Source organism: Procambarus clarkii, chromosome 85 (genome assembly GCF_040958095.1).
Source record: "Procambarus clarkii isolate CNS0578487 chromosome 85, FALCON_Pclarkii_2.0, whole genome shotgun sequence".
Classification (NCBI taxonomy): domain Eukaryota; kingdom Metazoa; phylum Arthropoda; class Malacostraca; order Decapoda; family Cambaridae; genus Procambarus; species Procambarus clarkii.
The window spans coordinates 11,643,391-11,657,892 of NC_091234.1; the positions used below are offsets into that span (position 1 = coordinate 11,643,391).

The window sequence follows — 14,502 nt, forward strand, 5'->3', positions numbered from 1 at the left end:
CATCAAGTGTCTGTGTATTGATGTGTTCTTCTACAGTAAAGGCTGACATTAAATACTCGCTTAGAATATTACCCATTTCATCTTTCTAATATGTTAGCTGGTTTGAAACATCAGGAAGAACACTCACTTCACAACTTCGCTTCAACATCATCTATACAGTCAGCAAATTAAAAATAAGCCAGGATAAGCACCTTTGAGACGGCACTGGGTAAGACCCATCAGAAGCCGCCCTGAAGGCGTCCAACTCCCGGGCGAAGAATTCGTCTTTAAAGCCACCAACCACATCTGCAAATCAACAAAATAATCACAGAAAGACAATCTGCTACAGAAGAGACTCTAACATAGATAAATAACTGAAAACTATTCTGATTATAAATTAAGTTGCACAAAAGGGGAACAAACGTGATGGCTCACCATTCTGTTCATTAAGGGGGCATCAGTTCCAAATATGCCAAAAATATTCAATAAATGAAACTTAGTTATATTTCAATCAAACTTTTTTTGTCGAATTGTATATGAAAAGGGTTTCATCTGGTCCAAGTCTCAGCATCGTAGCATATATAGGAAGGGGGAAATTTTTTTTAATTATGAGTCAAAAATTTTCTAAAATGGTAAAAAATTAACATCAAACACAAGTGTCAACTGAAATCGTTTTTATGACTATCAGCTATCACAATAGCATATATTAAAAATATTTAATACTTAGTTTTATCCAAGAAAAATTTAGTTAAAAAAAAGGAATTTATTTTTCTTATTTGTTTATCGAACGATTAGCATGAAACTTATACACCTGACTGCACGTAAGCCTATCTGTAAGGGTACCAATTTTGGAGGAAATTGGTTGATGTCAACCTCAGCCACAGATGATAGTACCTTAGACTTTATTTTTTACTGATTAATTTTCAAGTAACATAAACGTTCTTATAACTCTCATTTTTTATTCAATTTACATGACACTTACACCTTATATGTAGAGTTTATGTTTCTACAAATCTGTTTCGAGCTATTTTTCCTAAGTTCATTTATTGATTTTATAATAGTAATAAACCATGATATATATGTTAAATTTTTTGGGAACTTTGGAACTAACATATTTTTAAAAATCCGCTGAAACAGATCTCTTTATTATATGCTAATGTGACAGAAAGTGTCATATAAATGATTTCATTTGAAACTTGTGGTTGTAGTTTCGATTTGAAAATGTTTAAAATTCGTTGAAAAAAAATATATAAATATCCCTTTCTATTTAGGCTGCAATACTGAAGCTTGGAACAATTGCAGCCCTTTTCATATACAACTAGTCAAAAAAGATTTATTGACATTGAACAACGTTTAAAAAAGTAACTGATGCCCCCATAAGTAGCATTCAAGATCTCATTCTGGTCTCATCTCAAGATAAACCATCTCATTGTATACTGACTTTCTCCCAAGTGTGAAGATAAATGTAAACATCCTGTGAGTTATCGACAAGTATGTTGTAACATAATGAGACAACCATGATCCTCCTGACTGTAAACCTGAGTGGTTTACAGTCAGAAGGTACAGATCAGGATCCACACCTGAGTAGTCTTCTATCAGAAGATCTGGATCTACACCTGGTAGTAAATGCGGATTAACATGTGATAGTTGGTCCGGGTCGAGGTCTGATAGCAGCTGATGATCGAGGTCTAACAAGAGGTTAGGATCCCCAGCTAGGAGAAGGTCTTCATCTGCCATCGAGCCTTCACTAGCCAGAAGCGGCGTCCTCGCCTCCCAGCACCACTCCACCATCACACACACAAAGAACACACTGAAACAAATATATACCAGTCCAGTAACATAATGGTGTCGTAAAACATACTTATCAAGGAGCTTCGAAAGTTTACTGTCGGTCACGAAGCTCTTTGAGTCGAAGCTGACAATGGCGTATAATTACACACATTTTATTAAAGTTATGTGGGAGTGAAACTTCCATAGTTGCTGATCCTATTCCTGCTACATATGCCTCCGGAACCACATGTGACTACACAACCCCAGGTGGCTGTACGCCTCAAGCCACCTCCGGAGCCACATGTAACAACACAACCCTGGGTGGCTGCACGCCCTAAGCCCACCTCCGGAGCCACATGTGACTACACAACCCCGGGTGGCTGTACGCCTCAAGCCACCTCCGGAGCCACATGTGACTACACAACCCCGGGTGGCTGTACGCCTCAAGCCACCTCCGGAGCCACATGTAACAACACAACCCCAGGTGGCTGCACGCCCCAAGCCACCTCTGGAGCCACATGTGACTACACAACCCCGGGTGGCTGCACGCCCCAAGCCACCTCTGGAGCCACATGTGACTACACAACCCCGGGTGGCTGCACGCCCCAAGCCACCTCTGGAGCCACATGTGACTACACAACCCCGGGTGGCTGCACGCCCCAAGCCACCTCTGGAGCCACATGTGACTACACAACCCAGCCTTTTGTATATAAAAGGCTGCCTGTATAAGCAACCCTATACAGCCATTTTGGCTGACAATCTTTATGTATACTGGATTTTTTTTATTCCATTTTCAACTTTTTCTTTTCCAATTTTGCTGATTTATTTTAAAAATTATTTTTATTTTTTTTTAATTGATTTAAATATGTAATTTAAATACATTGATTTAAATACATTGAACTTTAATTAACAAAAAAAAATTAAAATATCTTGAGTGTTTCATACATATTGTTGAGAGGCCCCAACTAACTCACCTGAGGAGGAGGAGGACCGCCCCAGGTCGTCCGCGACGGACCCAAGGCCCCTCACAGGGTCTCATCGGGTAAAGACGGTCTTGCACTGCAACGGAAAATGTTGTGTTGGAAATGCAATGTTGCTGTTTGTTCTCTCAGGGAAGGAGAGTTATTTGCTTGCAAAAACCGAGCTGTGTGAGAGGGAGCTTTTGGCCAGAAAACACTGAGCTGTGAGAGTAAGAGCTTTTTGGCTTGCAATTACTAAACTGTGAGAGTAAGAACTTTTGACCTGCAAACAGTGAACAGTGAGAGTAAGAGTTTTTGACCCGCAAACAGTGAGGTGTGAGAGTAAGAACTTTTGCCTAGCATTCATTGAACTGTGAGAGTAAGAGCTTTTGGCCTCCAAACACTGAGCTGTGAGAGTAAGAGCTTTTGGACTCCAAACACTGAGCTGTGAGAGTAAGAGCTTTGAGCCTGATAATACTGAACAGTGGAAGGGAAAGTTCTTGGCCTGCAGACACAGAGCTGTGGAATGGACAACTGATGGTCTGAGAACACTGAGCTGTGGGACTGAGATGAGGTCCCGAGCAGTGCTGGTGATCTCACCGTAAGTCGTGTACAGTGTTTGTTACGTCTCAAGTGTATCTCAGGTCAGGTCGGACGGCCTGAAGTGATCAGCCACACGAGGACCAAGTGTGAAGCTGACAGGTCACCACTGATGGTGACCACCACCACTGTTGGTGACCATCACCACTGATGGTGACCATCACCACTGATGGTGACCATCACCACTGATGGTGACCATCACCACTGATGGTGACCATCACCACTGATGGTGACCATCACCACTGATGGTGACCATCACCACTGATGGTGACCACCACCACTGTTGGTGACCATCACCACTGATGGTGACCATCACCACTGATGGTGACCATCACCACTGATGGTGACCATCACCACTGATGGTGACCATCACCACTGATGGTGACCATCACCACTGATGGTGACCATCACCACTGATGGTGACCATCACCACTGATGGTGACCATCACCACTGATGGTGACCACCACCACTGTTGGTGACCATCACCACTGATGGTGACCATCACCACTGATGGTGACCATCACCACTGATGGTGACCATCACCACTGATGGTGACCATCACCACTGATGGTGACCATCACCACTGATGGTGACCATCACCACTGATGGTGACCATCACCACTGATGGTGACCATCACCACTGATGGTGACCAACACCACTGATGGTGACCATCACCACTGATGGTGACCATCACCACTGATGGTGACCATCACCACTGATGGTGACCCTCACCACTGATGGTGACTATCACCACTGATGGTGACCATCACCACTGATGGTGACCATCACCACTGATGGTGACCACCACCACTGATGGTGACCACCACCACTGATGGTGACCATCACCACTGATGGTGACTATCACCACTGATGGTGACTATCACCACTGATGGTGACCATCACCACTGATGGTGACCATCACCACTGATGGTGACCATCACCACTGATGGTGACCACCACCACTGATGGTGACCACCACCACTGATGGTGACCATCACAACTGATGGTGACCACCACCACTGATGGTGACCACCACCACTGATGGTGACCATCACAACTGATGATGACCACCACCACTGATGGTGACCACCACCACTGATGGTGTCTTGACTATGGATTCATTCTCTCCAATTCCGTGTGTGTTTCTAAAGTACACACTGGTCCGATGGGAACCTCACTGATAGTATATTTCAACAACAGTTAGTTTCTTCTACCTCGAGGATTACGGGTGTCATGATCCCAGGCTGCCTGAGAAACGAGTTAACCCCCCTGAGAGTTATTCTGCCAAACCTGACCTAACTAAGAGGTCAAGGTAGACTTGACCGCCTACAATATTACAAGATTTAATCCACTTGGTGAGGTTGGTAGCATAAGTGGTAAGCCAGGAGTTGGGCTACCACTAGATATAAGCAGCTGATAGAGCCCTGATGAGATTGGATGCAACCTGATTATAATAGCATAGAGTGTTGGAGTCATTATTATATCTTGTATTTGTGTTGTATATTTTCTCAGTCCATTAAATGTATGTAATCTACCTGTGTTTGCTCTTGTCCTAGTGAGGCTTCCCAGAAAGTAGAAAAGAGAGAGAGAGAGAGAGAGAGAGAGAGAGAGAGAGAGACAGAGAGGTTATCTTGAGGTTTTCTTGAGATGATTTCGGGGCTTTAGTGTCCCCGCGGCTCGGTCCTCGACCAGGCCTCCACCCCCAGGAAGCAGCCCGTGACAGCTGACTAACTCCCAGGTACCTATTTACTGCTAGGTAACAGGGGCATTCAGGGTGAAAGAAACTTTGCCCATTTGTTTCTGCCTCGTGCGGGAATCGAACCCGCGCCACAGAATTACGAGTCCTGCGCGCTATCCACCAGGCTACGAGGCCCCTTATGCGAGAGACAGAGAGAGAAAGAACCACAGCTGTGGACAGGGTGGTAAAGAATTACAATTCAAAGAAAGGGGAATGAGGAGGCCATACAAAATAAGGAGAGAGTGGGGAGTCACAGCGGCTCAAATTGGGTGTGTGCACATGACAACGAGGCCAGTGTTGGAGCCGCACCCCCTTAAGATGTGACGCAGAGCCCCTCTCCAAGAGCAGGAAGCGTACAGGGTGATCTCCTGATCAAAGTATAAGCACTTCGGGTTTTGGTCGGTTGTATGGTAGGGATGTACGCAACCTACCTACAACAACGTAACACGGGTTACTTAGTAGACGAGAGGGGCTGGGTTCACAAACACGCTACACCTAGGACCTATCGTCATTCACATTCACCTGCACCGAAGGAAAGGGAAGGGAACTATCAGAGGGGAAAGCGCCAAGCTATTTCATCTATTTAGAACTTGGTAGGGGTTAGGATAAAGATTTGGGATGAGGTCAGTGGGGGGGGGGGGAGGGGGAAGGAATGTACCCATCCCCTTGGTCGGTCGGTGATTGAACGCCGACCTGCATGAAGCAAGACCGTCGTTCTACCGTCCAGCCCAAGTGGTTGGGTGTCACCTGCACCCAACCACTTGGGCACAGTACAAACAGCCGCTCCCCAGCCGGTCTGCCAGAGTGGTACACTCGCTGAGGAGCCTCTACACTGGTATACCTAACAATGGAAACAGATCTGATAACACTTTACAGGGTTACAAATATTGCTCCAACAACCAATTTCAAGACCAATACAAGTCCAAAATATTTCCTAGGTATAGAAGACAATCACTATGAAGGCTTCAACGTTGCAACTCGCCTACAATAATTCAATCTCTCACATAATTTTATTTTGGAGCAAAGTACAAAATTCAGTCATTATATGACACCCAGGCAGCGCAATCACTGAGGCACGCACCAGAACTCGTACATGACATTAACACAAGAAACATCATGCATGTCATGGAGATTCACAACCAATATGGCATGTAAATACTGAAAGTTAGCTGCTCTGCCACTTCTAAAGCTAACGAACAACTCCATGAACCCAGTTGGTCCATACGCCTGACAGCTGAGTAAGGGCGTCTGACAGCTGAGTGGACAGTGCTTCGGATTCGTAGTCCTGATGTTCCAGGTTCCATCCCGGGTGGAGGCGAAGACAAATGGGGAAAATGTTTCTTTCACCCTGATACCCCTACTACCTAGCATTAAACAGGTACCTGGAAGTTAGACAGCTGCTACGGGCTACTTCCCTGGGGGTGTATAACAAAAAGGAGGCCTGGTCGAGGACCGGGCCGCGGGGACGCTAAGCCCCGAAATCATCTCAAGATAACCCATGACAATCCTAATCACCAAAACATCTAAGTTTACTTTATTTTTTATTTAATTTACTTATTTATTAATATATACCAGAGTTCATACATTCTTGTACAGCCACTAGTACGCGTAGAGTTTCGGGCAGGTCCTTAATCCTATGTTCCCTGGAATATGATCCCGCGAAAAGTCGTTTAATAACCAGGTACACATTTTACTGTTGAGTTAAACAGAGGCTACAGTTAAGGATTTGCACCCAGTAAATCCTCCCCGGCCAGGATACGAACCCAGGACAAAGATCTCGGTTCGTTAAACATTAAACGTTTACAGTGTGATACGAACACAAACGAGACAATAACGTAAAGAAACCATACAAAGTTGCACAAATGTGCAGATGAAGTCAATTTTTGTACTAGCTGCGATAGCAAAACAGATACATGCATATATTGTGAAACAAGTACTAAAAAATATTCGCAACAATCAACTTCAAACTCAATCCAACTACTTCACTAACAGTAAGACAACCTAGTATCCCAATCACTCCCAGAACAACCAGCACACTTCCACGTCATACTCATGTGCTCTCAGTAACAAGAACAACATGTATCATAATCACCACATAGCCGATCATCGTGTTCACCCGCACCCACAACTTTAGTCAAGAAATGCTGCAAAGGATGTTTATTGACTAATGAGAGAAAGAGGAGGAGGAGGAGGCTATGTAGGTAGTGATCACATCTCCCCAAACTCCTCTGTCTTCGGGAGGCTGGTGTGGTGCATATTTCACAATATCTTTTCCTTCTTCCTAAATAAGCCTCTTATTTCAGGGACTGCTGGTGTTTGATGTGTTGAACTGCTTAAAGGAACCTTATTTGCTAGAAAAATCCCTGTGAAATAATGCGTCTTATATGTTTTGACTATCTAGCTAATAGCGTATTGCTACTTTTTCTTTGTTATGATAGTGATAGCCTTGCTGATAGTGCAATGCCACATTTTGTCTGGTTCACTTAGCACAAGTGAAGAGAAAATATTGAAAAAACTTGCAAAGGTTAAAACTCTGTGAAATCATATCTGTTTTATTAAGTTTTGACTAGTCGGCTAATTGCGTACTACATTATTGTCTTTTTATGTTATGTTTACCTCGACAGCGTTGTAGTGCTTGGAAATTGAATGTGTGGATCCCGTTTCCCTCTTACTGCTCATAAATAATGGAGGCTGTAATGTATTTTTATGGAACATGACTCTTCTTATTCTTACCCCTTTTTAAAACTAGATGCAATAACCAAGTTATGTTTTACCTTCTCTCTCTCAATATGGATGTGGGTTGGTGTGGGTTATTTGTGTGGACTTGGGAGATATGATCACCACATATAAGTTTCTCAAAGATAATGATGAGCTAGGTAAGGTCCGTTTATTTAACACACAAGACATCAATGCAGTAGTGAGATTCCCTTTGATGGCTGTGCACGTGTCAATGAAAAAATAGAAAGTGCAAAGATGTTTCGGAGTGCTATTTTAGTCAAGAAATGATACAAAATTGTGTTTATTGATTAGTCAGAGGCGGAACAAGAGACCATGAGGTATATGTCATGATCACACAGTTAACAAAAAATATTAGAATATGTAGGTAGTAATCACGTCTCCCCAAACTCTTCTGTGCATATTTCACAAAGTCTTTCTTTCTAACTCACCACTCTTAGTTCGTGGAATAGTGGCCCACCTTTGTTTAAAACAAATCTACAAAGCTTCACATTTACAAAAAAATTATATTTGGTCATCAGACAGAAAGATGATTTCCACGTTAGGTTATGTAACGATATAATGTTACAAGAACTAAACAGGCCTGAGGTAATATTTTATTTGTGTTTGTATGTAATGGCTAAACATGGTTCACATTTTCAATAATGTTATTTGGTCATCCGACAGAAAGTTGATTTCCACATTACGTTACAATGTGTTACAGGGGCTAAAACTTGCAGACAGTAATATTTATTAGGTAAGAGATGTAATATAGATGGACTAAGTCTCACTTTTCGTTTCAAAATGTTATTTTGAACTGCAGAAAGTTGATGATTTCCACGTTACTTTACAACTGTTACAGGGGGTAAAACTGTAGACAGTAATATTTATATGGTATGAGAAGTAATGGAGAAATTGTATTTGGCTAAACGTGGTTCACATTTCAATAATGATATTCGGACATCGGGCAGAAAGTTGATTTCCACGTTACATTACTAAGTGCCTCACTCACTCCTTCAGTATAAGAGCGTTGAACATTCTGCAACATTGTCTTGCTATGATTTTGCAAGTCTACTGTTGCGCACAGTGCAATACAGTCCTAATGGCATAAGACCAACCTGACGTCATTTATTAAAAAATGCTATTTGATCACCAGACATAAAGAAGTTTACCAAGTTACGTAATGATGATATATCGCGATATAAGCGTGTGCTAATATTTTATTGTGTTTAGAATGTAAGGGCTATAGGAGATTGTCTAGACTTGCATACATTTTCAAATGCTATTTATTTAGGCAGCAGAAAGTTTATTACCTTGCATTGACTGTGTGTTACAAGAACTGAGCACTAATGCTGATGTGGATTACAAGGTCTGCACAGCAATATTTGGTGTTGGATGAAGAGGGGGGATGGAGATTGAGTAGACATGCATACATTTTCAAATGCTATTTATTTGGGCAGCAGAAAGTCGATTTTCCCCATTACGCTCCATTGACTTTGTTACAAGAACTGAAAACAGACATAACCCAGAGCTAACTATTTCACTATCGACTCATCCGGTCTTATTCTCCTCGATTGGTGTTTACATTTGGATAATGTAGGTCTTAGAGACAGCCTTGAACTCGGGGATAATGAACAAGTCAATTTAGTAATAGTATCAAGACTATGTTTTTCCACATTAGTCTTATATATGTTTACTTTGCTTGGAATTTGTATGTGGGGAACATTGCTCACCTATAGGAGAGAGAATGAATGGCGCGGTTGACGTATAGCGAGGACTGACCGCGATGTGTTCGTATGTTTGTTTGTTTATTTTACCACTATGAATATGAAGCTACATTATGTTATGTCTACCAGGTGTTGAATAAACGCTATGTTACGTTAGGTGATACAAGAACTAAACAGGCTTGTGCTAATATTTTTATTGTGTTCGGAATGTAAGGGCGAAACACGGTTCACATTTCAATATTGTTATTCAGTCATCGGACAGAAAGTTGCTCGTTGCTCTTAAAATGATATTTGGGCAAAGAACGATGTTACCATGTTGGTCACGTTACGTTAATGATATTTGGGCAAAGAACAATGTCACCACGATGGTCATGTTACGTTAATGTTATTTTGGCAAAGAACGATGTTACCATGTAGCTCACGTTAGGATACAAGGTTACACATAATACTAAAGGCTTTGCACAGAAAATCGGTGTAGGGGAGGGTGGGGTGATGGTTGATGATAAGGGGGAGGAGGGGTGGGGGGCCTGTTGGAGCGTGGGTTAAGTGAGTGGTCTTGTCTTATTTAGCCCAGTTGTGTGTCAGATTCCCAAGAGGGGGGCCGCCCACAAAGGCTCTCTCCTGCCCAGGCCTGCATTTGGAATTTGTATGTTGAGGTCCTGGCTCACCTTTGAGAAAGAACAATGACACACTCAATGCTATGTGCCGGTGTGAGCTGTGTCAGGAGAGAGTATGGTACGCCGTATTGCTGTCACTCTCAGCAGTGTGATGGTGGTGTTGGTATGTGGTATGTCCTGCTATGTGGATGGAGGGGGGGGGGGATGACTGACTATGGTAGAGGTTGATGATGACATTCACAACAGTTTGGCCTCACTCTTTGAAGAGGTAACCTCATGTGGTCATGTGGTGTCACTCCTCAGAGCTATGTGGTAAGTATGGCCCGGATATCCTTAGCGCCCTGGAAGCAGGGAGGGTACATAAAACTGTCATTCTTTAAGAAAAAATAATGACTCAACTTTCACACAAACCCTCCGCCATCTGTTCCCTCCCTTTCCCCTCCTATCTTAAGACCACGGACTCTCATCACACTCCCCTCAACACTTCCTGCCCATGTAGGGGGAACTAATCGTCGTCATTGATCACCACCAACACAGCTGCATTGGCTGAGAAAAGTTAAATTCTTCTTTGTTTACAAACTCAGCTGTTCCCTCCCTTCCCCCTCCCATCTTAAGAGCCTGCTCCACTCTCAGGTAGGTCTGCCCCCTCCCTCCTCAACATAACGTACTTACTCCCATACCCATCTTAAGACTGCTCTCCTTCCCTCAACATACTCCAATCTATCTACACACAGGATTAACTCTACGGCACATACTCATATATATTCATCTTCTCCTCTTCCTTCTCCCTACATGACCGCATACCAACCACAATCCCTCCCACCCCCAACATAACCCTCTCTCAAGTGACGCCTGGCCGGACGCCACACGCCCAAAAAATCCGGGGAACCCCCTCTCATACCTTGAGGACTATGTACCTGTGCTCACCTGAACAGTGGGGCTTAATGAGCTCACCTGCTCAGGTGCCGCGGACGATCGTAGTCTTCAACCTCACTACTAACCCACACGTAATGCTAATCAGAAAATAGGTTTCCTAAACTCTCCGCATGTATTTAAATGGTCATACACCTAACACAAGGACACAAGCACATGTTAGCAAACTCTTTTTAAATTTTTTCTCACAATGTACTTTCAGCCATCATCTTCTCGCAATCAATCATAGAAACAATACAATGCTTCCCGTAACATTATATCCCCACTAACACTCATAAACCACGTGATTAGACAGCCTTCATAGTCCCTCCGACACATAATTAACTCCTCCTAACACAGATCACAATACCTGGATAATAACATTGGTAATTCCAATCGTCTACAAACCCAGGAAGAGGCCCATCTATTCCACCATCGCCACTCTCCCTGCTGACCAAAATATACCGCCACCAAAAGCATCAGAAAAATCCAGTCCTCCGTTCATACCAGCTTTGATGAGCACCTCTCGAGACAGGGAGACAATTACCAACACAAAGTAGAGGTCTCTTGAACTTAACACTTGATAAATATATTAAAACCACAATGAATGGAATGACATAAAAGGATATTATTTCTAAATAGAGTTAAGAAAAATTACACTTCTAACAGCCTCGGAAAACAGATAGAATATTATTTAAAACTCACACAATTTAATGCCTAAACATACTTTAATATCCGACACCTGGTGGCATATTTTATGAAGTCCAAAAGTCCTGTTTTTATGTCTTTAAACAGCACACGAGAACCAAACTCATATAAGATCAAACATTGTAGTAATGCCTTAATCCAATCATATGATGATGCAAACAAAAGTTTTGCAATATTGGCAAAATTAATGTATAAACACGAAATCCTTTACGCACTTTGACATCACAAACACTTCAATAATTTTCTGCACAACATATATTCCCCCAATCACTAGTTTGTCAATGCAAGATTTAAGGGCGATGGTAACCGAAAATCCGAAGAAAAATGGAGTATTTACGAAAAATTACGAAAAATACTACAACGTTCAGGCAACACTATGGTCCAAACCGTTTAATGATATCTTGAAAAATAATGTAATTAGAGTCAAATTTCCCGCTGCAACTTTCGTGAATCTGGTCCTCGCAGCGTGAGTGCGCCGCGGGGTATTGTATCTTACGTTGTAGAAGTCTTATTTTTCGTAATAGCGTTGAAAATAACATGTCATGCATAAAATGAATATAAACTCACTCATTGGCAACAGTATCGTGTGAGAGAGAGGGGTGGTATGTGGCTCAGCCCATCAGTGACTCTGTGTCTCTCGTGGGGAGTAGATGTATCGCTGACGCGCTCTCACACTATCTCCCAGAACTCATGCTATTATTGCTATTTGTACTGCAATATGACTTACCAAACGAACAAGAGAAAAGCATTGAAAGCTAGATGCATGCGAGCTCTCCATAGAAGGTACGAGCTGGCCGCAATGCGTAAATCACGCATTGTCACGAGTGACCGCGGGTATGAGTATCTTGTCGCGCGCGCTACGCAACTCCAACTTTTACAACTAGATCTGATTTCACAGCCTTTATTTATTATTCAATTTACATGAAACTTGCACATTATATGTAGAGTTTACGCCTCTATAAACGGATGTCATTATTCTTATCTACGTAGATTTATTGATTTTATAAATAATGATACACTTCATTTTGTTGCATACGTTTTTGGGAAACTTTTATAAATCTGTATTATTGCACTAAATACATCTGGGATAATGATGTGACATGCAAATCTTTATTATATAGTAACGTCATAGCTGAGTGTCGTAGAAATGATTTTGGTTCACAATTGTGGGCTGTGAAATCAATTGAACATGGTTTTTTTTTTTTTCTCCATCTCTATTTAGGCTGAGATGCTGAAACTTGGCCTAGGTGCAGCACCTTTCACATGTATCAGGATAACAAATTATGAATACCCTACAACAATTTCTTATATCCTGGTACTATCGCCCCTTTTAACAAGTCTTTACAGTGACACTGATATTCAAATCATTATGATGGCAAACTTCAATGTTCAACTTCATTCATTCCACCACAACAACATTAACCAACATGGACAACAACTTCTCCACTATACTTTCAGAACAGGCTTTCCATTCCCTGATTCAGACTGCACAATTGTTCTTACACACATTGGATCTAATCCTAAACAAAGACCAGGCATACATAAAGGCACACATCATCAGCATCACAACACCTTGGTATCTCACTCGCTCTCATGACATCTATATGACATTACACATAAACAACAACCCAATATGCTTTCAAACTACAACATATTTTTTTCAGATAATCTTCTATCTTGAGATGATTTCGGGGCTTTAGTGTCCCCGCGGCCCGGTCCTCGACCAGGACACCACCCCCAGGAAGCAGCCCGTGACAGCTGACTAACACCCAGGTACCTAATTTACTGCTAGGTAACAGGGGCATAGGTTGAAAGAAACTCTGCCCATTATTTCTCGCCGGCGCCTGGGATCGAACCCAGGACCACAGGATCACAAGTCCAGCGTGCTGTCTGCTCGGCCGACCGGCTCCCTAATTCATCATAATTGATCAAACTAGGACATATTCACACAGATAATAGTTGAACATGATCTAATAATTGCATATAGTGAACAGTCACAGACAGACATAAACTACCAGATACATAAAATACAAACTACAGTAACACAGACAACAGAAACGTCGTTCCTCACAACTACACTAAAACGATACTCAGTCGTCGATCAGAGCGTTTCCTATTATACTGCCATGACTGATTTATTAAAAAACGCAGATATATAACCAAATCTTATTGGGACATAAGAATTAATCATCAAATCGCTTAGGGCGTTTAACATGACGCTTAGGACGAGAGTCCTTAAATACAAGAATATCCCTTGATGAATTGTTTGTCGGGGTATAACTATTTTTTTCTTTATCGTTTGTACGACTTTGCACTTCTTCATTTTCTACACTAATTTGAATCACCTTGAAATAGGCCATATTGCGTGTTATACTATGGTCTCTATTACTAGCTGTTACAATGGTTCCTTTTACACTAATCACTTTATATGGTTTTGTATCATACGGCATATCTACCCAGTGTTCCATGCGGTGTTGCACGGTAGTTCCTGAAAAAAGCATACATAGCTTGTTTCCAGGATCGTCCTTCGGCATAAGCACAGCGTACCGCTTTCATGAGAGGTTGCATGAATCTCTCAACTTCTCCATTTGCTTCAGGATGTAGTGACATCACACGGCGGTGTTTGAATCCAATATACTCAGCAAAGTTGACGAAGTCTTGTCCATTGAATGGTGGTCCATTGTCCGTCTTGACAACTTCAGGAATGCCAAAATTTTAAAAGATCTTGTCGAGTTTTGGGATGACAGCCTTTGCAGATGTGGAAGTGATGATTTC

The 14,502-nt window shown here is 42.2% G+C and overlaps 1 protein-coding gene across 1 annotated transcript in view; it reads right to left on the reverse strand.

Moving 5' to 3' along the window:
* LOC123750484 (uncharacterized) overlaps positions 1 to 14,502 on the reverse strand; it is a 141,919-nt gene that overhangs the window by 109,830 nt on the left and 17,587 nt on the right. Inside the window, exons 2-4 of the mRNA XM_069316842.1 lie at positions 2,724 to 2,808; positions 1,560 to 1,789; positions 192 to 285 (exon numbers count right to left, since the gene is read on the reverse strand). Of these exons, the coding sequence (XP_069172943.1) occupies positions 192 to 285; positions 1,560 to 1,789; positions 2,724 to 2,788 (389 nt within the window). The 5' untranslated portion in view covers positions 2,789 to 2,808. The remainder of the gene's footprint in view (positions 1 to 191; positions 286 to 1,559; positions 1,790 to 2,723; positions 2,809 to 14,502) is intronic.